General features: G+C 40.1%; 1 protein-coding gene across 2 annotated transcripts in view; it reads right to left on the reverse strand.

The window, feature by feature from the left end:
• Window positions 1-1,222: 1,222 nt before the first annotated feature.
• Window positions 1,223-26,905, reverse strand: part of DAPK1 (death associated protein kinase 1) — a 96,472-nt gene continuing 70,789 nt past the window's right edge. For both annotated transcript variants that reach the window (XM_048502932.1, XM_048502931.1), the window contains exons 18-26: window positions 25,997-26,095; window positions 22,113-22,190; window positions 20,919-21,141; window positions 14,922-15,110; window positions 11,563-11,760; window positions 10,564-10,702; window positions 8,886-9,006; window positions 4,913-5,101; window positions 1,223-3,567 (exon numbers count right to left, since the gene is read on the reverse strand). In XM_048502932.1, coding sequence (XP_048358889.1) covers window positions 2,335-3,567; window positions 4,913-5,101; window positions 8,886-9,006; window positions 10,564-10,702; window positions 11,563-11,760; window positions 14,922-15,110; window positions 20,919-21,141; window positions 22,113-22,190; window positions 25,997-26,095 — 2,469 coding nt within the window. In that variant the 3' untranslated portion in view covers window positions 1,223-2,334. The remainder of the gene's footprint in view (window positions 3,568-4,912; window positions 5,102-8,885; window positions 9,007-10,563; window positions 10,703-11,562; window positions 11,761-14,921; window positions 15,111-20,918; window positions 21,142-22,112; window positions 22,191-25,996; window positions 26,096-26,905) is intronic.

The raw sequence follows: 26,905 nt of genomic DNA on the forward strand, positions 1-26,905 counted from the left end.
CTCCCAAAAGGCAAATGGGGACCCCACTTGGAGCCACAAGGTATGCTATGTGCTGCAGTCCTGATCTGAATTGGGGCCCCATGAACCAAGTTTCAAAAGTGATTGGCATCTCTGAGCGTCGAACGCCAATGCACATCTGGGAAGTCTTGGAAACGAACCAAACATGTAGTTAAGCTGTTAGCTCAAACAAAAGCATTCTGGCAGAGGGAGATTTATCTCCAGTTTCTCAAGGTATGCTTCAACAGATAACTAAATTAAACCAGGATAACCCATTAAAACCTCTTAGCAGCCATGTCCAGTTCTCATGGACTCATATGATACAAACAAGGAGTCACTTAAATGAAATGAACTGAAAACAGAAACCAGTTTTCACACAAAGCCATCTTACTAATAAGAAGATTCTGCTGAATGAAGTAGGAAACAACTATGTCATAGTGACTCGGCCTACTATTGTCTGGTGACCGTGATTAATTTGCCAGCTTTCCTGCCTTTTACCATCACTGACCATAGAAATACACTTCACTGCTCTTCCTAAATTCTGCAAAATCATCATTCTTACTGGCACCCTCAGCAGGAAGGAAATGAACTGATATTTTCCTGAGGTTATTCTATTTACTCAGAAAGCTATTTCCTTTTCACAAAAGAACAGGTTATTCATCAAATCAAATGTTGAAAAACATGTTTGCATGTATTTTCACTTTTGCATTTCTCTGAGCCCTCCTTCCTATATTCTACTATGCACAGGTTTACACACATGCACGCTAACAATGAGTGTTCCTCTTGCTCTGTATCTTCTGTAATATCCAGTTGTTTCAGAAGAGTCCAGACTCAAGGTGTGAGGGTTTTTTTTTAAAAAAATAAAAACGTTTATTAAAAAGCAGCTTGTTTCAGAAGGAGCTCTGCCCATCACTTCCAGTATCCAAACAATTATTGGAAGAATAATATTACAATCTCAATTCTTATTGTCTCAGTGCCAGTTTACACATTTCAGTGCCATTGGCTACCTGGTTAGTATATTGTTTTGCTAAAAGACATACCATACCTAGCTGCTCGGTAGAAAACTGCACCATGTACAATGGGCATTAGAATGAGAGTTCTTAGCTGCTAATGGGGACAAGCTGTTATTATCAGCATCAAGTAGGTTTCAGTTCAAAGAATCTTTAAGTTAACAATTCAAAAACATATAAATGAGAAGTGATAAAAAAGACACAACCACCAATGGTTTATTTGTAAAAAAATCCTTTAAAATTTTACTACGACAAAGATTAAAAGAAAACAGTATTAATATATATACATACAATACATATGTATATACACAATATATCTTGTACCATTAAAATTACATGCTTTTCAGACAGAAGAAATGATCTTGTTCCCTCATACCAATTTAAAAACCCTCTCACTGCAAGAATTTCTTGCTTTCCTAAAAAAAAAGGCGAACCTTCAAGTATAAGAAATAAGCACACCAGTATCTGAAAGCGAAAAACCATTTGCTTCAATCCAAATGGATCATTATTAAATACAGAATAAAGTCTGTTCAACTAACACTTGTTTGTGTGCGTGTGTGCTGTGGTGTATTCTACAACTGTGTAAAATCTTTTCCTGAGATATGTGGAAATAATGGAAGGTGCAAACTTGTGGGTTTTAAAGTTTTCATTCCACTTTAACTGAAATAAAAACTGATAATGCATTACATGTTTGTACCTTCTCGGTATCCAACACAAGAGCTTTTCGGTAGAACAAATTTCATGTTACCAACACCTGACAACAGCAAGAGAACACAAAGGCAAGCACCACTTGTAGCAACCAGCATGCAGACAGTGAAACAGAGGTAGCCTTGTCTTAAGAGCTTCAGCAGGATCACTTGATTTTAACTACGTCATCTTCTGCAAAGGCACTCTTTTTTCCCCATTTTTAAGCATGGTGTTAAAATCTAAATGCACTATCATAGCTTTTCAATTAAAAAAAATTAAACAAGCTTAATGGAAAAGTGAGGGCATAACAAAATGAACATTAAGCCAAGGTGTAGTCTTCTTCAGTTAGGAAAAAATGATTAAAAAAACACAGTTGGCTACTTTAAAGCTGGAGTCAGTATTTAAGCAGCACAATATAGAATTAGAAGCAGACTGCAAAATACCAGAAACACACCAGCTTTTTAAAATAAGTAAAATAAGAGAAACAGGTCATTGTTAAAAAAATAGGAAGACTGCTTACAAAGTGATGCTAGGAAAAGGTGGAGATTTAGGAACTTATAAATACATACAAAAGTCAGCCATACTAAACCTTCTTTCACTGTCTGCAATTAGATCAGAGTGTGCTTTCTGGCATTTGCTTTTACCGGGAGACTACTGAACTGATTGAATTATAAGATGTTCCACTGTTGCAGCTAGAAGCGTAGGCCTCATGACCATTAGGATCTAAACTGACCCTGAACACAGAGGATGCTTTCAGTAAAAAATCTGCTGCATCTCTGCGGCCTAATTCCCTCAGCTTAGACATTAAGACACCCACAGTACTCTCAGGGGCATTTCCCCACTCCTGCAGAAGGGCATGGGATGGGCTTGCAATAAAGTCATTTTGTGTACCACTGTTTGTATTATATTTTGCAACAAGATCTGGAAGGCCCAAGTTCATTGCAAGAAGGCACCAATCCTTGCCCATGGGATCTGGTGGATCCAGAAGTCTACTCAATTTCCTCCTTGTAAGTGGATTCAGATCTGACACATGGATATCCATCCCCAAGCTTCCTTGTGAGTAGATATCAAGACACCCAAAGCATAAAATACTGCTAAAACTTTCTTTATAGCCACCCATGGTATTAGTCAATGAAGTCTCTTTTTGACTTTGTGCACGGAAAAAGTCTCTTGGCTGATAGATCATTACTGGCTCATGGTGCTCCCTTAACTGCTGAGGGCTGAGATAATGTTTGACTGTTAAGAGTCCTGGCAATGTTGTGGCTATCAAGTTATCAATGGTACTACAGACAGAATCCAGCAATAAGCAGCATTTGATCTTCTCAGTTTCAAGTCCTCTAACTTGAACTTCAATACCTTGACCATTGTTGACAAGGAGCACAAGGAGCTCAGTTCCACGGTTCATGATCTTTGATCCATTTACCCACAAACGTATATCAGCATCTCCATCTGTGCCCTGCTGATGTATCCACCTGCACAAGTTCACCTGAACTTTATGGAAGATTCCACAAGGAAATGGGGTCAGGTGTTCCACAGGAACAATTCTAACACCACCATAAATCATAACGTCATCCTCCTCATCAGCCCAGGACCTATGCAGGCTGTCAGTCTTGATCAAGGCAGGAATATCTATCATTGTGCCACTGCTGAGATCCCTAGCACAGATATCCATGGCATCCAAAATTTGTATAAGCTCTTCTATATCACTGTCTGGTATCAGGCGCTGGACATCCTCTATGGTGTATCGGCCTCTGTAATGATGAAGGGCTTTGGGGTTCTCCACAGACAGAAGTTTTCCAAGGACATTTGAACATAACCAGCGAGGATCCAGAAGAACAACATCTTGGACTGTCTCACTTTGCATGATATTGATCTGCTCAGTAAAAGAAAGTCACAGGTCAAGTCCAGTACAAGAGGAAAAACAGCACATGAGCTTTCTTCATGGCTTGTCATCCTGCTAATCATATTCAAATTCTCAACTGAAAAGTACTACTAATAACAAATTCTGTGTTTGTGTGGAACTGCAGCATATACACACTGCCCTGCTCGCCTTGCCTCAGCTTTGATTTCTCCCAATGCATTAGAGGGTACAGCTTTCCAAGGGAAGGGTAGGAAAGGTTAGCAAAGACTACAGAGGCATTTTAATGGAAAAAACACCTACTTCTAAAGAAGATATTCTAGTCTAGAATACTGAAGTGATCATTGCCCCTAATAATTGTTAAAAATGGAAACATTTAGAAAGGCTTTCTTAATTTTAAGGAAAGGGTAGGTAGGGGCTGATTTTACCATGGTAGACGAAGTTGAGTTTGAATGCAGAAGAATGAAATTCTTCCTCAGCTATGAAGTTCTCTAGATGACCCTTGGAAAGTTACTCTCTGGACTTATAGTACTTAATAGTGGTCTTTACAAGTCAAAATCACGTTAAACTTGTAGAGTTCTTTGAATAAAGAAATGTTCCACTTTAAGCAGATAACAGATTTTGACTGAAACGTTAAGTTAAACTAATTAATCAGAACATATCCGCAAGATTCAGACTCTGAGCACAATTTATTTGAGATTTTAGATACTAAGTGCAATTGAGGAAATTTGGCAATTATACCATTCCCTGAAACACAGCTATTAAATAAGGGCTAGGAATATAATGTGAACAGCCCTGCAAAGTATATGATTTTTTTTATTTGTGTAGCTCCACACTGAGCAAAATAACTTGTTTGTTTTCAGTTAGAAATGGCAGAGAAGAGAAGAGATCTCAGGAATTTGATCACAAGGTAACATAACATATTGTGAGTATTACATAATTTTTGTTTCCTGACTGCCAGACCTGTGATGATTTGCTAATTAAATTTTGGAAAGGGCTCCTGGTCATCAAAACATTAGACTGTTGTTGCCAATCCAATTATGGGGAGAAGAGGGTCTCCCATATTGTATTGTGCTTTGAAATAGGCAGCAGCAGCTAAGGACTGGGAACCCTTGTTGTGGGTGACCGGGGTGGGTGGGTGGGTGGGTGTCATCACATAACTTAGAAGCAATTTTTGGCTGTTCTAAAATTCAGCATTTTATGAGGCACCATCTTCCTTCTGTGAACTCCTTCTGAGGAGTTTATGGCAGCCACAAGTTTTACTGGCTAGTAGGTAAAGCTAAAACACTGTAATTCTGAGTATCAATAAGTATGTAGAAGTGACTATCTACTTAATATTACAAAACTGTTGATTACTTACTTCTCCTATGCTGTGTAGCTGCTGGGCAATATGTCTCAAATCATCTTCATTTGCTAATGGATTAAGCTGATCCTGCACATCATATACAAACTGTTGCAAGGACATGAGCTGATTGGGTCCATTAATTTTTCTCCATGAAGGCAGGGTGGAGATGATTTTTTCACACAAGTGAGTCATTGGTGGACATGTCTATGAGAAACACCACAGTGAACCTTAATTTTGCTTCAAGAAAGTAGACTCAGATTTTAACTCAGAAAAAATCTCATTAGCAACAAAACTGTATCTGGCTGTCTATGTTATTTCAGCAGCAGTTGTACTGGATGTGGAAGGTTCTACTGACCTTATATGAGATGAAGATTTACTGTCTCTTTAAAATGAATACATATATTCCTTTTTTAATGAATGAAATGCCAGTTAAGGCACTTCCTGACAGTTTTGGGAAGCTATCTCTATTCAAGCATAAGCTCCATCAGTAACCCTGAATTACCTGGAGCAATGGCAAAACACAACTGTTGTAAAGTGAAAGAGATGACCAACCTGCACATTAACTGAATGCTCAGGATGCATACTGACCCCTTCTCCAGCCTCTATGGCCGTGATGGCGAACCTATGGCACGCGTGCCACAGGTGGCACGCGGCGGCCTCTCCTTGGGCAAGCGAGTGCCCAATCTCCCCCTCCCCCTTTCCCCCTCCCCCTGCCAGAGTTGGCTCCCAGTCTGGGTCATCAGAGGCGCCAAGAAGGGCCTCTGAGAAAGGCAGTGCAAGAGGGGAACGCCCCAGAAGGCACTGGAGAGCCAGAGAACCCCAGTGCCTTCTGGGGGCGTTCCCCTCCTTTTTTCTTGTGGGGCGTCCCCTCTAATTCCCACATGATTACTCTCTCCACTATCTGCCAAGAGGCCCAGAGCGAGAGAATGGGGGAGCTTCAAAGGAACAGGAGGTGAGCCGTTTTATCTTGTAAGCCTTTTAGGGGGGGCTGGCGAACAAAAGGAGGCTCCCCGTCGCTTCACTGTGAAGTTTCCTGGAAATTCTTTCTCCTCCTCTTAGTGACTGCAAACAATCCGAGCCCAGGGCTCCAGTTTGCCTCCTGCAGCTTTCTGCGAGGGACAGGGACAGGGGTTGGGGGGATAGGCGGGAGAGAGGAAATTAGCAGCTCCAGCATCCCACTTTGCGGGTGCTGAGGAGTGCAGAACTTTGACCCTGGGATCCATCAATGCACGATCCACCCAGAAAGAAAGGAAAAATAATCTTTCCGTCCAGTGAAACGGCTCCTCCGCCTCGGCTCCCCTTCTCTCTTTCTTTTCACTCTCAATTTGCTTTTGCAGCATCTCATGGTGCTCTTGGTGCATCCCATGTGCAACCACATTTCAACAGGCAAAAAAAAAAAAATGTTAGCAGAGCAGCTTCTGGTGACACCAGCAGCGGCTTCACTGGTAATTCAAGAGTGGGGCAGCTGCAGGACATTAACAGCGAGCCGCTAAAAAACACCGAATGGAGCCAGGGCAAGCAGGTCTACTCAGGAGTTAAGCGCGACGTTGTGCAAGGGAAATGACTCCCGAGAAAGTCTGCGAGTCTCCACTCTGGTGGGATGCACCATCCAAGAGCACCATCACGGGAGCCGAGTGAGGAGGAGCCATCTGAATGGATGGGAAGATTTTTTTCTTTCTTTCTGGTGGATGGGTGCATTGATGGATCCCAGGGTCAAAGTTCTGCACTCAGCAAAGTCTCTGCAAAGCGGAGGGTTGCAGCTGCTTTGCATGAACTTTGCTGAGTGCAGAATCACCCTCCCTGGCCCTTACTCCCACGATGGCGTACTCATGCCTTACAGGGGCATAGGTGGGGGAGAGAGACGGAGGGGCAGCTCTCTGGAATGCAGAGCCAGAAGCGGTCGAGAGAGGCTGGCTCATCCCGGGACCAGGATTGCAGCCCAGCTCTCTTTTGTTACAGCTTCTGCTGGCGTTTGGCTAACCAATTTTTTTCTCCCCTGGGAAGGTGCAAAGGGTGGTACATGCGTTAGAACTCCCCACTCCCTCCCCCCCCCTTTTACAAAAGGCGAAGGCATAATAATCCCAAATCTTTCCAACGCTCCGATTTGTTCCTTTCTGTTTTAAGGGTAGGGTAGGTGGTGCTGCTGGCCCCTTTTCCGGAGATGCGGGGATAGGTTACCAATCGGTGCATCAAGCAAATTATTGTAGGTGTCTGGGCGGCCGGAGGGAGAGGCCGGACTGCTTAAAGCCGAGAGGTGCCGAGATGAGGCAGCCTGTTGCTTCTACTTGAGTTTGCTGGAGGGGCAAAGTTGCAGCAGCGGGACATGCATGTGGGGGGTGGGGGGAAAGAGCAAAGGGGCAGGGTTGGGGGAGGTGTTTACTACCGGCTGCTGCAGGAGCAGATGGGATGCTAATCCAGTTCTGCTTAAAAGCACCGGCCTTTCGGGTAGCAGGGAGATGGGATTGTCAACAAAAGCCGCGGTCTGTGGGAGTGTGCAGCTTTAAAAATTTTTTTTGGCAAGGAGTTCCCGTCAGACTCCCTCCCACCTCCCACCTCTGCGTGGCCCTTTTGTGTCCCCATTCAAACAGCCTCTCCACTCCTTGCTGGCCCCTCTCCCCGCTTTCCTGCCCTATAGTCGAAAAGAAGTTGGAGGGTTTGAGAGAGGAAGGAGTGAGGGAAAGGGACCAGCTTGCACTTAGCAGTTGAGTGCTGCAAGGAAGGGCGGTATGACGCATTAATGGGAACATCTTCGATGGGCTCAAAGAGCCACCGTTAGTTTTCACTCGTTTTTCTCCAAGTAGCAACAGCAAAGGTGTAGATGGAGACAAGAACTCCGCGTATAAAATCACATCACAAGGCATTTTTCCTTTGGACAGGAACCAGTGTGGTGTGAGCACTCCCGCTGGATCAGAGATGCACTTCACAAGTGTTACTGCCAGTTTCTTGGGCTTTCAACTCCTTGTTAAACCATAGCACAAAACACAGTCCCCAACCCCCCTTAAAATACATGTTTACTCATTATTATTAAGATGCTGATTTGCTCCTGATGTTAAATAAAATCATGGAGCTGATAATTGTACCAGGTTTAACTAGTGAACTGATCTCTGTCACCTGGAGATCAGTTGTAATCTCAGGAGATTTCCAGCCACTGCCTAGACAAGATGTTGGTAACTACACATATTGTGCAACAGTAGCTGTTCTTAATTCCATCCCTTCCCCTGGAAAAATGTAGGGACACTTTCCTTTGGCTAGGTTGCAATAACAGTTCTAGTTATTGGGAGTCAAGAATGTGGCACCCAAAGGTGATTACTGCCTTGGTCTTTTTGCAATAGAAATCTGCCATTACCAGGGGCTTGGTTAAAGTGCCGTATTGGCACTTGGCGACGCATAAGTGGGTTTTGAGTTGCAGTTTGGGCACTCGGTCTCGAAAAGGTTCGCCATCACTGCTCTATGGACTTGACTGGATGTCTGCGGGATGGGACCACATGGAGAAAGTGGCCACACGCCCTTCCCATGATCAGCAGCACAGGCATTCCATGCATTCACATACTGCAACCAATCAGGCAACTATGTGAAGGCGGGAGCTCTCTCGTGCTCACTCTCCCTGCCCATTTGTTTAGTCAACACATGGTGGCAGTGGGGTCATCTGTACCAGGCTAATGCTGAAAAATACACAATAATCTGGGAAAATATTGTATAAGAGGAATGCAGCTATCTTTGAACTCTGGAGACATGCTATAAACCTCCATTATTGCAATAAACACCACATTATGTTTATTAGGCTCTGATTTTGAAAATCAGAAAAATACATTTGCAGTCTAATTAAACTCCTGTCTTTTCTTCAAAAAAATAGAAATCTTCCTATTTTTTTTCATCTAAAAGAGTATGAAGTTTACAGTTCAAACTGCACTACAGACTAAAATGACTGAATCCCTATATATGCAGTTTCACCAAATCATATTTCTATTTCAAGGAGACTTTAGCTTACAGAGATAATGTGGCTGCGTAATTCCTGAAGATGGTTTCGGAGAATCTTCATATCTTTTGAGCCAGATGCGCCAGAATCCAAAATAAATAATCTGTCCAAAATGTGGAGGTCATTGCCAAACCTAAGAGAAAGCCATGTATTATTTTATAGTTTTATAGAGCTAATAGTTACTTCTCCTATTTTACACATTTTTAAAAAACTTAACAACTGTAGCACAGGACCAGATATGCTGAAATACTGTTGCATCCTTATCCCATGTGGGTTTATCCAGAGGTAATTACTAGGCTTGGTAATTTGGAATATCCGAATTTTAAAAATACTGAAAAAAAGCTGTATTCATCTTTTTTTGGCTTTTATCAGCCCCGAATACAAGTTGATAAAAGCTGATCAAATAGCTCAGAATGTTGAATGACTAATAGATATTCGACATTCTGCATTCAGGGGATTTAAACTTTAAAGGAAGCCTTCAACAGTGGCTAGACACCTTGGCCTCCCTTTAAAATTAACTACCTTGACTGTGTATAGTTAAAACTAGAAAATGCCCCCACCCCTTAAACTTATGCACTTGAAATTAAAACTAGAGACATCCCCCCCCCCCCGAGAATCTCCCTCCACTTTACTTACCATTGCTATGTGTGTTGGAGGCTCTCTGGTAGGGTCTGGGGTGGGGGGAGCAGCCTGAAGCCCAGCAGAAATGGTGCTTGAGCTGGCTGTGGCTAAGTCTCTCTCTCTCTCTCTCTCTCTCCTTTCCTGGAACTCTGCTGTTTTGTTAATTTGTTTCCAGGGCAACAAACTGGAGACTGGGTGACTCAGCCAGCCAGTGACTGTTATGTATTTCTGCTAGCTAGAAATTTGCAAAGTTTTGCACCTTGAGGGACAGGACACACGAGGAGAGGAAAAGTTTAATCTGCCCAAGCAAAACTGCCCAAGACTGGGATGATTTTCATTCCCTGGGATATTCAAACTCTATTTGGGTTGCCTGGCTGGCTGGCCCCAAAGTATAAATTGTAGTGCTGGTTCCTAGTCAACACATTCTGTGCCAGAGTCCAGAGAGGTAGAGTGATAGTTCAAGAACCTTGAACGTGTCCTTCCTTTGGTTTTTTTTGGCTTTAACGATAATTTTAAAGTCAAATAAAGCTGAATCAGAATTTTACCTAATTTTTTCAGTACTGCTCTAGTAATTACTATCAGATTCAAAGAGCTATAGTCCAACGTAAATGCACACACAGTTGCAGTCTTAAAGCACTCAGTAAATGCAACAACAATATTCTCAAGTTACTAGAATGTCTTTACTTATACTGAAGAGAGCAGTATTATGTAAAATAACTCAATTCAATTTCTTGTTATATACCTAGAAATATCTGAATATTTAATTCATTACATGGTGTTATATTTTGTGCTCCATGTCTTTTTTGGGTTTTCAATTTTTATTTGTATTTCAAAATCAAAGTCGAAAACATATTCAAAATAAAAAATTCATCAAATAAAGTATTTTCATATAGACTTCCAGTTTCTTCTACACCAAATACTAACCCACCTACATGTTCAGCACTTGGCCTTTAGGCAGGAAAATGAAATTAAATCTTTAGCATCATTATTAACAAAAAGTATCACTTTTCTCTGTTGGGTCTTAATTTAACAATCCTTAACTTATATTATGCTTCGTTTCTCATCTCACCTGTTTCTAATTTCTTTTAGAAGTGATGTATCTTTGTCATACTGAAACTCTCCTCCAGCAGAACGTGGAAGATTGACAATGTCAGCATGGGTAGCAACCAACACAACATGCAGTGGGGCTTTCAGCTTTCCTCCAAATGCTTTAAGAAGAAAAAGAATGAACACTTTTAGGGGGTGGGGGTATCTTATTGTGATTGAATTAGGGATTGATTATGCATTTTCACTACATTCCATAATACAAAGATGGATCTTTACCACAAATAGTTGAAGTGTTCCATTTCACGAACAAGGAAAAAGCAAATTAGGAATTCATAAGCCGTCTATTTTAAGTTCCCACAGAAGATATATTTGAGAAAACGGCAACATAGTTTTGAGCAGGTGATGGGGACAGCCACTTTTTTAAAATCCAAAAACAAAATTACTGTATCGCCATCTGTAGTTGGTTCTTATTGTTTTTAATTGTTATTTTATTGGCTGTTATTTATCTGTATTAAATTTAATGTTGTGCTGCACCGAGCCCTTTTGGGATGGGCAGGATACAAATATAGATAAAAATAAACTAATAAACCTCAGAAAAATAACAAATATGGGGTATTGAATTCAAAGCTGATCTTTAGCCATTTTGATATGTGCATGAAATCATTCATAAGCTGGCATTTGGGAGCCAAAAGTCCATGCAGAGTTCAGTGAAGCACAAGCATGTCTAAATAGTCTGGAACCAAGTTCTTTTTTCTGATTATGAAGGGAATGGTTTGCAATTCTCCATGAATTATTATAAACACTCTACAAAACGTTTGTTGAGCTATTAAGGACAGTTGTAGCAAAGTGAATTTTAATTTTGTTATCTGCTGTAATCAAAGTTCATTTTTCTAGATGTGTATGGATGCACAGATACTTTATATACACTTATTTAATATGGAAAATATAGATTTAATTTACATTTTCATGATTGTAGATGTTGGAACAGACAGTATAATGGATAGACAGACAGATAGCATACCTACAGGTTCTTCAATAGCAACAAGCGATTTTAGGAAACTAAGCCAAAAGGTCACTTGGTTCAACTGTATTTCATAGGGTTCTTCAAGACTAAAAAGCACAATGTGAACTGAGGTGGGATCATTGGCAGCAAAATAATCATAGCAGCCGAAATACACAGGATTCCCAGAGAATTCCCATACACTGAAATCACCAATTCCTACAAAAAAAACACACAAAAAGATATCATCAAGTCTATCAGATGAACACAATTTCTAAATATACCAGGAGTCCCCAACCTTTTTGAGCCTGTACACATCTTTGGAAATTTGAAAGGAGACAGTGAGCATAACCCTAAAATGACTGCCACAGGTTGCAAAGCCAAGCCAAGCCAAGCCAAAGATGGCTGCCAAAGGAGATGGAGCCAAACCCAATACCTCCCCACTCACTTTGCAAAAGAACTTCACTGTAAACATGCTGAACACATGAAGCTGCCTAATTCAGAGTCTGGCCACTGATACGCCAAGAGTAATATAATAAGTGTGCGGTCAGGAAGCAGAGTTCAGCCAGCAAGGAAAGAAACTCTGGAGCACAGGTGGACGGACTTCTCCTTAACATTCATCTTCCCTCAGGCAGCCTAGTTCCCTAGACTGTAAGACTTCATGCTATCATTTCCCCTCACTTCCATATTATTTTGTTGATCTAGGTAGGAACATATGGAGCAGATTTAGACTAACAGGTTATAGTGAACGCATGTAAAATCTGTGTATTTATTTATTAAATTTGTAGGCCGCCTCATCCCCAAAGGGCTCGAGTGTATAGTGTAACTTGATTGTTCTTTGAACAGGCAATGTATATACAACTGAATGTGTAATACAAATCCAACATTTATACAGGTACTGGTCACCAATTTAATTTGTGAAGAGATCTTTCTTGGATCTTTCTTTCAAGCAGATGTATGGACATTCAGGCGAGATGCTCATGCTAACACTTTCGAATGTGAATAGCATTAATAAAAGACAGGATTGTCTATCAAAGTCAGAATTTTTTCTACTCTTGACTGCCAAACATTATTGGGAACATTCTAATGTAATGATATTCATGCTACTCAAATCTCTCTTAGGCTTTTCATATTAATATGGCTTTGGGTGGAAGTTTTAAAAACATTTTCCTTTTTGTTTTTAATGAATGTATTTCAAAGAAGAGAAATACAAAGAACAAAGGAATACCTGGTGAGGAGGCAGGAAAAGAAAAAAAAAGAAAATGAAAGAAAGCCTGAAGGAGTTAGGGAGAAAGAGAAGTGGTACTAAAAAGAGGAAAGCCTAAGAGAAGAGGAAGACAAGGGTACATGGGATTGCACAGTAATTAAGGAAAGCCCAGTCTCCTGGTTCTTCAGTGGCTGAGGCGACAACTGCAGTCATTGAAAGCCCATTAATTTGAAGAAGAGCAGCCAATAATAACTCCTGCTTAACAATGGCCCCACCTGCTTCATAAAAAGCTCAACAAGAATCAGGAAAGTATTGGCAGCTTCCAGTGCCATGTTGGGGACCTCTGACCATACTTAAAAAAAAATTAGACACAGAAATCACAGGACTTTAGCCATATATATTTGTGTAGGACACAGTGATTAGAAGAGACTTACTGTGCAATCCACAGAAACCCAGCGGGGAGGGGAGGAGGCAGTTCTGCAGTTGCCAGAGATGGCGCAGTGGCAGCACAGTCACACTGCTTCCTAAGGGATTTCAGGTGGTGCAGGTAGCATAAAAACCTTTTTTACTACCTCATGGGCTACCCTCACTAAATTGTGGTGTAAATTCCCAGGCAGCATAGGGGGTAGTTCTGGGTCAAAAACCCGGTGGAAACCTGAAGTTGGCACCACCCCCTGGGAATGCTCCCTAAATGCCCCCACCTAGGCTGGCTCCTGTGGCAGAGGAGTGTCGGGGTGCACAGCAGCTTCTGGTTTCAGGCTCCATACAGTTGTGCTGCTTCCTGAAGTCAGCATCTTAGCTCCTCCACTGGGCCTTTGCCCCTTTTGTTGGCACTCATGTTGGCGTGCCCTTGTGCTGCTTCCAAAAGTACTTTTGTGCCCCCCCCCCAGTGGATTGAACTACCTAATATGTGCAACGAGTTGCAAAACTGTAGTCAAAATGAAATAAGTTCATCTGCAACACAGTGTCTTTAAGGAAAGGAATGGGGGGGGGGGGTACAGCCTTCCTGTAGAATCATAATAGTAAGCCAAATGGATAAAAAATCTTGCATAAATGTAGCATGGAAACTTTTATACAACATACTCTCCTATCCACATGAGCGTTAGATTTTTTGAGTTCTCTCTTGCTTGACAGACTCTTAAATGTATCACATGAATGCCTTTTTACTATGTGGTATAAGGTCCCCTCAAAAATAAAGGCTTAAAAATGCACAACTTGTATCTCTCAGGAGTAATGCTGCTAAATCTGCAAAACCAGTGGGATTATGATAGTCACAGCTGGTTGCTAATTTTCATTTCATGGGCACTGTGAGTGCTTTATATCCCAACCAACTGTATTTTGCTGAAGATGAAAGAGTGTTCAAACAAGAGGGGAACAAACGTCACCCTACAAAACTAGAATTAGTTTTGACCTAAAGGGTCAAGAAATTGTTTCAAGGGACCACTAAGTATAAAAGGATTAAATATAAAAAATACATATGTATTTATTATAAATTATACTTGTATAATTATACTTGTATAACATCTATACTTGTAAAAGGCACATAATAGCCTACCTATAAGAGGGAGGGGGAAGCTAAGATATCCCATTCTGCTGACAGAAGATCCTTTAGTAAATGAGGATTCATTGCTAAGTGAAAAACATGATTCACTTATTAGTGGTGATGACATCATTCCTGCACTCAAAATATGAATGTTCACAGTTTGTGATGTTTTCTTCTAGATCAAAATGAATGAACTGCAATCAAAGCTGGAGAAAAAAAGTCTTCTTCCTTCTCCCATATCTGAGTGGCATGAAAGTAGGAAGGGACTGGGAGTATTCTGTCTGCTTCTCTAGTTTTGAACACTACTATGAAAGCATTCTAGACATTACGAGACGAGAATTAAATCCTGTACAGAACCCCACCCCTTTATATTTATATCAGATCTATTCAGATACCATGTAAAATATCCTAGGAATGATCTTCTCTTTAACAGGTGATTCATTTCCCATATCCAAACCCAGATGTAAAAGTGATGTCACTATTTCATGTTAAGCATTTATTATAGCAGTATAACTAGTCTAAAAAACTGAGCTACCACACTTCTGGAGATTTCCATACGGAATATTTCTGCACTGAGAACATGCCAGTTGCATTAAAAGCAAATAATCATGCAATGAATACATCTTTTACCGTTCAGATAAGCATTCTGCACATCAATGGCCTTTGTAGACTGATCATCCGTTGAACAGTGAGAATGGTGAGCAGGTGAAACGAATACTTCCAACATCCCTTTGGTCAGGCCTGGCTCAAAAATCATGCTCCGGCTTCTCACGCTAACATTCTCACAGCCAGGGTAAAGATTTGAAATGCTTACAGAAACTAGATCATAGGGAAAGGGAGAAAAAGTACAAACCTTGAAAAATGTACAACTAGATTATTTCAAAATCATATGGGATTAAGACAACGGGACAGAGCAAATTAAAGAAGAAAATAAGCTCCTAGTTCTAGTACTATCAACAGCTGTCAGGAATATCCTTTTAGGATTTACGAGTGCATGGCAATCAATCACAACAGAAGCACTCCATGGTCCTTGGAGATGATTCAGCTGTTTGGAATAGCCCTTTGGTGACAAGGGAGGTCTTTTCTAACATACCTAATTAGATATAAAAAGGAGGAAAAAGACCTAGAGAGATTGGGTTCTCAGTAGGGTGGATTTACTATGCTTAGGTTGTATTTATTTTTAATAGCCTACTTATTAGGCCATGTTTTAAAAGCACTTTATTTCCCTCGTGTCATTATAACACGGATTAAAATCAACAGACCTACACAGTAATTTGAACCAGAATGTTATTTTCTAGCACTAAGAAGACTAACCACAGTACTGTATTTAGATGAAAACAATACAATTTTTAAAAAGTTTTTAAACATTTTTTAAAATGGGGGGTTGTCTTAAACTCTCATGCAAATTTACTGATACATAAAATTGCTCCCATTTCATTACTGGTGAGTTCTGTTGGGGTGGAGGTACTGCTCACACAGCCTGCAGAGATAGGCAAGAGAGTATGCCATCCATTAGCTATATGGTGCAGTTTAGAAATGCTGATGGGCACAGTTGAGCCCTATGTGCTTCGTGGTCAAGTAAGAAAGCATTCAGGAAGAGAGACCACTCCAACAACTAGGGGAGGAGGGCAGAAGTAGCCAACATGACTGAGTCACCCAGAGAACAAAGAAGCCTTCCACAGACTGGGTGGGAAGGGTGGAAGGGAAGAAGGCTGACCTGTGCCGTGTGGAGAACAGCAGCAGTGAGGAAAAGGCCCACAATGGCTATGAGTAGATGGAGTATGTGAAAGGAACAGCAAAGCATTTCCTACTCACTGAGTGATCCCTCGGGTAGTGCTATTAGTGTCAGCAGCCCCAGAAAACACTTTAAAAAGGGATTGTCTTACATACATCTTCCCTAAAAATTATAGTACTGCGAATTTAGTTAAATTACTGCAGGGGGAAAGTGGAGCAAAACAAGGAAGCAAGAAGGGATAAGTAGAAAATAGCAGGAAGATGGCTCGGGGAAAGAGTATTTATTTGGGAATTTTTACTTCAAAGAAATGCCTAAGGTGGTGCATGTGTAAAAAAAACTCCAAAACAGTTTAACACAACTGGAATAAATGTCAGAGCAGAGAATGTGGAGAAACAAATTTTTGTCTTGTTGAAAAGAATTTGGACAACTTAAATAAAAAATGAGTGGTTGCCTAACATCAAGTGTGTAGAGTGATTGTTCACCTGTGGATTGAGGATTTGGAGAAAACACTGGTAATGTAATATCCTGAATATATGGAAGTGAGATACCACCTTAGGCCTAAATTCTAAGCTAGGATGTAGGACCACCTTATCAGGGTGAAATCTGGTAAATAGAGTCTACCCAGAGAGCAAATAATTCTCTTGCTCTCCTGGCAGAGATGATATCGACCACGACAGCAACCTTATAAGACAAAAACAAGTCAGACATTGTCAGTGGCAAAAAAGGTTTCTGTATAATTTGTGATAGTAACAAAGATGGACTCCAAATTGGGAGACAAGGATTAAACATGGGGTAGAGGTTAGTTAGGCCTCTCAAAAAATCTTTTGGAATCAGGTACTGAAAATACAGAAGAAGGAGGGAGATTAATGTTTGCTGAACAGAGGGAAAGGTGTTGTCAGATGATAGAGAGGCTGTGTACTAGCAGAGGCAGCAGAGTCTATGACAGGTGACAAAGAGTATGGAGGGTGGGGGGAGTGGGAGCTTCGACCTGAGTCTTCCAGACTCTGACCACAAATCTGACGAGCAGATTTCAAATGACAATGTCAAGAAGATGGATGACATGGAAGTGATGGATCTCCACATCAATGAGTTGGGAGATTGACACCCAGAAGATATGCTGGACTGAGTCAAACCTCTGTGTTGAGGTGAGGACAGCTGATGTTAAGAAGAGACCTCTGGTGGACAAATCAGGGAACTACACTGTGGATGCGATGCAGATGAGCCCTGGGGTCATGAAATTAGTGGCTTGGCCTGAGTGGTATTTTTCACTTTCTTTTTGGTCTTTTTAACAGGGCATCCAAAGCTGGGCCAGATGATTGCCCAGATAGAATCATAGGAACTAAAGTCACCAAGAACTTATGTGTCCTCTTCACAGACTAAGTGGAAGGAGTATCCACTGGAATGAGACTTTTCTCACAGAGAAACCTCTAAGCCAGCGGTGGCGAACCTATGGCATGGGTGCCAGAAGTGGCACTCAGAGCCTTTTCTGTGGGTACATGTTCACAGAGTTAGTCATGTAAGGGGAGCAGAAAATCACCCCCCCCCCCCCCGTCCCACACACATATCTAGGCTGGCCTGGGCACAATCCTTTACCTGGGAGTAAGCTCGGTTGCTGGCAATGGGGCTTGCTTCTGAGTAAACCCTTCTAGGGAAGTGATTCACCCATTTGAAGTGTTGCACGGTTGCTTCACCAAGCTTACTCCCGAGTAACACGTGCCTCGGAGCCAACTGTTTTTTCTAAATTAAAACCTCAGTATTCAGGTTAAATTGCCATATTGGCACTGCGATAAATAAGTGGGTTTTTGGTTGCAATTTGGGCACTCGGTCTCGAAAAGGTTCACCATCACTGCTCTAAGCCCATTAATTCTTGGCCTTTGGAGTGAAAAGGCAGGAAGACAGGCATGTAACTGGGACGCATGAATCTCACCAAGTCAGAAGAGGCATTCTTCATTATCATCATTATGAGCCATCTTTGTGCCTCATTTGGAACACTTCTTGAACAAAGACATCATGAAGAAAGAAAACATTTTGAAGTAAAATGAAAGCACTCAGTGAAGCAGATCCTCTTTCTATGGCAGCAAAGAGAACTGAGGGAGGAGCACTCTCCATGCCTCCTTTTCTGTGACTGTTTGGATGGGAAACCAGTCCGGTCTCAGCTCTAGAGGGGAGGGGGGAGCTTGCTTCAAGCACTCGAAAACTTCTGGAAGCCTTCTGGCCAGTTCCCCATAGCTGGTCTGCACACTCCCATCAGGACTCCATAATGATGAACTTGTGCTGTTTGTAATGCCTAGTTAGGCGCTTAATACATTTAGTGTATTCTGAAGGGCAATGCATATGGCTATGAAAACTGTTTCTAAAATTATATGGCACAAGCATGTCTTTTGCAGATGGAAGAATAAGCAAAAGACTGAACTATTTTATAACATTTAAGAGTTTAAAACAAGAAAACAAATCTTTTCTTGTTCTGGTTTTGTGTGGCCATTAGAACTGTTTTTCTAATTTAAAAGATTCAGATAAATTGAACAAGTACTAAGGACATATAACAATCTCTGCAGTCAATTAGCCTCCTCTAGTGGTCAGAAGAAGTAATTCTTCTGTGCTGATATTTCTGAAGGCAGAGATAAATGAAGATTTTAATAATAATAATAATAATAGCATATACTTAAAACTATAAATATTCTAATAAATTAAATGTGATGAACTCAAATTTTGATGTCAATGAACTGTGCAAGAAGCAAAGGTTGTATTTAGTATGGAATACTCTTTGTCCTTCCTTGGTACACAGCATTATCTAACAGAATAGGTTCCATTCTTGGAATCCATGAAGGAACATCCTTATAACTGAGGATGCAAAGGACATTCTAGTTTGTTCACATCATTTGGAAACAACAACAATATGTCTGAGATGTCTCCTGTATCGTGGACATTATTTTTAGCTGTCAAGTCACAGCTGACTTGTGGTAACTCTTCAAGGGAAGTGGTTTGCCATTACATGCCCTGAATTGCTGTAGTATTCCTTGGAGGTCTCACATCAAATACTAACCAGGGTCTGGGTTGAGAGTGTGTAGCTCACCCATGGTCACCCAGCAAGTTTCCATGGCACAAGTGGGAATTCGAACCTGGTTTCCCCAGCTTAACCACTATACAACACTGATAGTTTAACCACTATACAATACTGGCTCACATCCTGGACATTAGAGTGTTTATTATTTATTTATTTAGGGGAAAAAAAGAATTTATGCCATCTTTGAATGAAATCTGCCTGTGACTTTCTAAGTAAAATATAATGAGAAAATTAATTGGAAGCCGCCTCGAGCTCTTTGGGGATGAGGCGGCCTACAAATTTAATAAATAAATAAATAAACAAACATTAAAAGCTATAAATTAAAATTCAGCATTAAGAATCAAGCATAAAAACAGACCACTAAACAGCTAGAAATATCAGTTTCAGAGTAAAAGAACACTAAAATGGTGTTAAACAATCAACTCTTTCATTAAAAGCCTGGGTCAACAGAAATGTTCTGTCCTGGCTTCTAAAAGACAGCAATGTAGGAGGATCAGGTGGGTCTCAAGGGAAGTCAGGTGCCACTACTGAAAAGGCCTAGTTTTTTGGCTGCCACCCACCTCACCTCTGAATAGGGCTTGTGAGACAGGTTTTAACAGCACGGCTAGACATTTAGGGCTCTAAACCATCTGTTTGAATTAGCCTTGGAAACAAATGGGCAGCCAGCACAGATATTTCAGTGTTTTGGTGATAGGACTGATTCTGTATCTCTCCTGACAGTAGCCTAGCTGTTGCATTTCAAATAAATTGAGGTTTCTAGACAAAGGCATCTCCACGGACACTTTTCAAGGAATGGCCATAACTGGCATATCAGCCAAAGCTAATAAAAGATACTATGTGCCACTATAGTTTTATAGTTTTAAGGTTTTGTATTATTTTTAACTGGGGCTATTCGATTTGTTTTATTGTGTTGTTGTTTGTTGTTGTACACCACCCTGAGCCCTCTGGGGGTAGGGCGGTTTATCAAATTGAATTAATAATAATAATAATAATAATAATAATAATAATAATAATAATAATAATAATAATAATAATAATAATAATAATAATAATAATAATAAAAACAGCAGGACCTGCAAATTGTAGGTGCAACCAGGGTCAGGGAAAAAACGTTCATCTTGGTCCTCCAGTTTGATACTGGTGGAAGGATTTATAGTGAACTAGCTTCATCTAGAAGTCCAGTGGCACTTTGAAGACTAACAACATTTCCATAGGGATCTTAGCCCTAAAAAAGCAACTGAAGGCCAGCAGCTGCTTTAGATAATTATTTAGTTTGCATTGCTTGCCCTGATCTGGATGGCCCAGGCTAGAGATCTCAGAAGCTAAGCAGCATCAGCCCTGGTTCCTGTTTGGATGAGAAACCACCAAGAAAGTCAGGGGTTGTTATGTAAAGGCAGGCAATGGCAAGCCAATTCTAAACGTATCTTGCTTTGAAAATCATATGGGGTTGCCATAGATCAACGGTAACTTGACGGCACTTTCCACAAACAGATTTGCTGAGATACAACAGCTCCAATCTTTTTTTTTTTTGACCTAGGATATTTTTATTCCAGGGATACAGAGATGTATAACTGCTGACTGGATATATGTTGAAGGAATAAAGCTTTTCCCTAAATGTTCAAAAAGCAGTATTAGGTACTAGAAAAATGCACCCCACCCAGATTTCCCTCTAACGGACAACTATTAGAACACGATGTGGAACAATATCATGCACCCACATCACTATTGATGTAACTAATGCCCAATACTTTAGAATTTAAAAAAATATCAACAGTAAACACAATCATTCTTACTCAAAGGTACAAAATAATGATCTTTAAAGTAGTACCTGATGGCTTATTAGATAAAGGTGAAGGAGGAAACCTGACGGAATTTGTAGATGAAATCCTTGGTCTCCGTCTTCTGAAAAAGCTTCTCAGGAGGCCACATTTTAAAGACTCTACAAGAGTAGTTTTCCCAGATGCAGAGTGGCCAAAGAGCTTAAGTTTTATCCTTGGTTGCAGATTATGTGTAGGTCTAAGATGTTGGATGAACAGCGTTCTGTGAGTATCCTAAAAACACAAATATACATACAATTATGAAGTCACTCTGACTTGCATTACAATCATATGCAGAGTTAGTTCAGTTTAAGCCCAATGAAGTCATAATCCTGCATAGGATTGCACAATAAATCAGCTATATTTCTTGGTACATTCCAGAATAAGGAGGCTATGAAGCAATTGACTTTTTGCTAGAAGTCATCTTAAGAAGTGCCAATGTAGTGGTGACATCTACATTTCCTCACTCTTCCTGTCTCCTACCAAGAGATAACTCCTTAGGGTCTAAAAAGCAGTAGGGAATCAGATGTACCTGATCAGAAAAGATCAGCATATATCTGTGGTGGCGAACCTATGGCACTCCAGATGTTCATGAACTACAATTCCCATCAGCCCCTGCCAGCATGGCCAATTAGCAGGGGCTGATGCGAATTGTAGTTCATGAACATCTGGAGTGCCATAGGTTCGCCACCACTGGCATATATCCTACATACTTTTCTTCCTTTATTCTATCAAGTCTGTAAGTTTGTTGCATATGTAACTATCCAATACCTTAATTTACAATTTATCTGCAGCCACATAATACCAAAATTGTTTAGCCACATTCTATCCTATTCTGCAGCTCACAGCTCACATTCAGTTTTGAGCCAGCCATGGAATCAATATTTTGTGATATTTTGTGTTTCTGTTCAGGTAACCATGAAAGGCTAAAAATTCATACTTAAACTTAGCTTTGTGGCAGATCATTGATGAAATCATCCACAGAACCAAAGCTAGAAACTGATTATCTTCAAGTTTTAAACTTATGTGAAAATGGTAATGTTCTTATCTAATATAGTAATTAAAATAAGGAATTTATGTTTTCTGGAGCTCATTAAATGAAGGGAAGAATTAGATATTTTTAATCCATTTTTTATAATATCTTTTGATGTAAGAATTAGCTGAATTGAATTGAAGCTAAATTGAATTTTTATTCATTTCCTTACCTTTTTTAGCCTTGTAAGCAAACTAGCTACAAGTTCATGCTGCTCTGTTCTAGCCAGATCTTCTGCTGTTTTTCCATCCTGTTAAAAGAAAAGTTATTAATGACTTCTTGTTACATTACCTTTGAGAAGATAAGTGAATGCTGTCAGAAGCAAACTGATTAAGGAACAAAGAAACCTAGCTGGAATATGTAATCTTTTTAGCATTAAAGAAAAAAGGATTTATTTTTCAAAACGAAGAATTGATGTTACAGTCTCAGGAAGCTTAAAATTCACGAATTGAGGATACAATTAGTGCTACTTGAAATAAGTGTCTCCAAATAAATGTACTTTCTGAAGCTATGAAGCTATTTTGTAATATGCATGGACCTTTGAAGGATCATAAGGCTATATGCTGATATGTATTTAACAGGAAGCAGAAGCGGTAAAGACAAACAAACGATAATTTTATTATACTACCTACCATACTTAGGTTAAAAAAAGGACAGAGCACAGCTTTAAATAGCCTAAACATATTTCAGAAAAGTAGGAAATCTGTCTTATGCATTCTTTTCTTGACTTTTTCGTACTCACATTTCACAAGTCAGCAGTTTAACATAAAAGGAGCTATAAGAAAAATCACATGAGGTTTTTAATCTCTTTGGATGGCATTTGTGCACTTTAAAAAAAGATGTATCTTGATGATATATCAGTTTTTCTTTCATTAGTTTCTAACAGTAGAAAGACAACTGCTGTTCTGTATATACATTTATCTCTGTAATAGGACTATTCTATATTTAGAAGTAAGGATCAATTTGATCAGCTGATACAATATGATAGTTTAAAATGAAGAGAAAGAGAAAGAAATACCAGGACTCACATCAAAGGGATGCTCCATTCCTGGCCAGTTTGCAATTCATGTTATCATAATCTTACCTGCACACCACCACATTATTTATTTATCACACTAATCCCCACATTTTATTCTAAGGTTCTTAAAGAATGCTCTAAACAGATTTGGGTCACCTTATCAATATCCATTTTTAATGGTGACTGAATGGCTACTTTATTATGGAAGAGGTTTATTTCAGACTCTGAAACAGTACTGGTGTTTCCCAGTCCCTGTGTTTCCATCTATTAGCAGCAGATGCTTGGTCTGCTCTTCACCAGGGCTGTTCTTCTAGTGACTGATGGTTACCCTTCTGAATCAGCAACTTTTAGTTTCCCTGGAGCATTCTTCCTTTCCATTCTACTTCCAGTGACCTTTTCCTCCATGTTGTGTCATATGTCATTTGGCCTGGAGCTCCCTTGGGGAACAGTTCCTAACTGCCTTTTCTAACTTATCAGTCACCACTATGGCAAGTTGTTCTTAAAAGAATGCTGATGTTGTCAAAGAGTCACTTGGGGTCTTATAATTAGTAGCAGGCAGCATTAAGCAGATACTTGTTTTCTGCTTCTGCATTCTGCGCACAACTGGGTTGTCTAAAATGACATATTTTTAGCAAGCAGGGTATGAAGCTCCCCTGTTAATCCATTTATAAATGGGCTTTCATACAAGGTTCCTTCTTAGCCTGCCACTGCCCCCTCTGAATTGTCAGCTCCAAATCTAGTGAGATAAAATGAGCTTCATTTAAACTCCGTCAAATAGTCTTCTTAGAGCACATCAGTAATTATATGCAGAAGTCCCTCATCTTCCTTGCCATTTCTTGCTATCATTCAAAAGGTTAAGGCAACCCTAATAATGGCCTTCCAAGTGGTGCATTGGAAAGACACAAGTAAGTGTCTTCCTTGGCCTCTTCAACACTGCTAGACCAGAATCTCAAAGTCAGCCAGGGGCTTGCTGATTCCAGTGCCAACTCAGTGAGTAGCAAATTCCTTCTCAAGCAATAATGCTTTACACTGTTACCACTAGCCGTGAAACACTTGTATGAGGAAACCGGCTTTAATAAAGGTTTTCAAGTGCGTGCTACACAGCCTACAACACAGATTCGCCCAGAACACCAAATAGCACCTAGAAACAATGTGGAACCAACGCAAACACTAAGATGTGCAATAGTAACACCCACTGGTAGGGGGCGCTTGTGTAACCTTTATAATCATATAGTTAACTAGGACATAGGGTATGGATCAATTAATACAAATGAATGACTATGTAATGCTGATCCACACTACTATAAACTCCAGATTGGATTACTGTAAGGTGTTCTATGTGGGGTTGCCCTTGAAGACATTTCAAAAGCTTCAATTGGGTCAGCCAGATTCCTGACTTGGGTCAGCTATCCAGAATATATAACTATAGTGCTGTGTCAACTGCCTGGGTTGCTTATCTGCTTCCAGGCTCAATTCAAACTGCTCATTATCATAACTGCCAAACATTAAAGTCACGCTGGAGATATGATTCAAGACAAGATCATGCAGCAGGGACACAGTAAACAACAGGTGAAGAGGCCCTGGAGATTCATGCAGGTTGGAGACTATCTGTTGGTCAGTAAAAAACTCATGCCTGACTTGGAAGCATTTAATAGCCAGGAGACTACCCAAAGAACAGTCAAAGGGATACCTGAAAACAAAAATTCTGGAATTTGGAGTGGATAAATGTTGCCTATTTTACATTAATTATGAAAATCTAGTGGCTTATTGTGAAAGTCATCAGCATGTAGATCAGAAATTTCCTTGTTCCTCCTTGGTAACGCGGATAGTGTCAGGCGGGTTGCATGTCTGATGTTTTCCTGGTACAATGGCTTGCACTTCTTTGGCATCATTGGACACAAATATTAGACAACAAGAATCCATACTCTGTCACCCTGCCCACAACAATGCGTGCAAGACTTTCTTCCTGTAGTATTTGTGACAAGCAGAAATTCTGAAAAAATTCTCCTTGATGTCCACTAATTTGCTGTTAACAAAGAGAGGGGAAGGGTGTGTTATTACAGCGGGCAAATTTCCCTTGGCACATTGATGAGTGCTTTGCATCCATCACCATGAAGTAATAAAGTTGCCGGTTTCACTCTAATACGGTGGGAAGTTTGCGATGTGAGAAAAACACACACAATTATTTCACATTGAGGTGGACCTTGGCATCTGCCCCACCCCGCCTGCTACTGACGTAGGCACTGAGTCTAAGGCATTGTGGGAAGAATAAGAAAAACAAGTTAAAAGATACCCATGTCATAGAAAAGTCCTCTTGTAGTTATAGTAAATTAAAGTGAAATGTTTATTTACATGTAACTTTAAAATGTACTATCTGACTTTTAGTGGTTCTTGCTCTGAGGGGCAAGGTGTAAAGATGTACTAGAAATTTTGGCTGACCAGGTTTTGTGTCTGTTGTATGGGGAAAATGCTGATATGTGTTACTTAGTTAATGATGCATGTGATAGCTGATGGTTTTTCATCAGTTCTTCAGAAAGCCTATTTTAGGAACATTACTCAACCCTGGTGAGATGGAAAAGATGGCAGGTGGTGCTGATTGGATGCAGCAGTGCAGATCGGCTCGACAAGTAGTAATTGCTGTACAAGCTCACTTGCGTATTTGCTTATTCATTCACTCGCCCACACATACATACACACTGTGAAATATAACTTTCATTTCAGTCCAAAAGCCTTTCGGAAGAGCAACTTAAAAAAAACCTGACTAGCATTGATACGTTTTTATGACATATTAGAAAAATGGCTAACAAGTAAGTTGCTGAAACAAAAGCAAGCTATTTCTCAGAAAAGGCATTGTTACTCACAAAGAAGGACGGTGTATTGTTTTCAAGGCCACTAATAATAATTTAAAGTCAAAATAATGTGCCCAAACTGGGTTTTTTTAATTGCAATGGAAAACACTTTTGCATTATGCCAAATTTTTTTCATTTCTTTTTCCTACTAATAAAACAAGATATCAAACAACACGAGGGCATACTTACAGAAGTTAAGGCTTCCACATTAGCTCCACTGAGACAGAGGTACCGGACAACATCAAGAATTCCATTGTTGGCTGCCAGATGTAAAGGTGTGCGCCCATACTATAAAAAGGAAAATAAACTTTTGCTCAGCAACACTCCAACTGAGATATTAATATTCTAGGGCTGTCTGGCAAAAAGAGACACATGTTCAGACTGATATAAAACAGCTAAAAGCTTCTCAACACACCAGTTTCATTTTCACTTTAATTTCTAGCCTCCCACAACCTACTTAGATGATTCCCAAAACACTCCAGTAGGAAGCACCAACAATTTCAATGAATGAGTGCGCTGCAAGAGAACCCATCGGAAAGTTTTGTGCAGCTCCAGGTCTTAATTTTCAGCTCTTTACAGCAACATTATTGAAATCATATTAAAAATAGTATCCATTGCATCCATTTACATAGTATTCTGAAAACTGTCCTTCACAACTACTAATTCCTGTCTAACCAGAGCTATTTCTTTCAGCTGATGTCTTAATAACGTTGTACAGAAGTCCAGTGGGTACATGTCAGTTTTACTGAAGTACTCAATGTCCTAATACACTTCGATGCTACACTCTGCAGAGTATTCAATCCCTTAGAACAGTTGTATGAAAATTCTTTCTTTAAAATTATTCAGTATGATTATTCTTAGGGACTGAAGGCTCTCTGCCTGATTACAGAAACACTGTTTGTAACATGCCATATTGGGAGAATAAAAAAAAAAAGGCCTGAATCTGAAGGGTTGTTTCTATGGGACTAAGAAGAAGGGGTTTATTTTATCCAACTGCAACTCTCTGTGTCTCATCCATACTAGTTCCACTAACCTTGAGGGGTGGCTTTTAGGAGGTGCAATGCTAACAGCCTCCTACTTTTAAGAGTGAACTTTACC

The sequence above is a fragment of the Sphaerodactylus townsendi genome, linkage group LG07 (assembly GCF_021028975.2).
Source record: "Sphaerodactylus townsendi isolate TG3544 linkage group LG07, MPM_Stown_v2.3, whole genome shotgun sequence".
NCBI classification, from domain to species: Eukaryota; Metazoa; Chordata; class Lepidosauria; order Squamata; family Sphaerodactylidae; genus Sphaerodactylus; species Sphaerodactylus townsendi.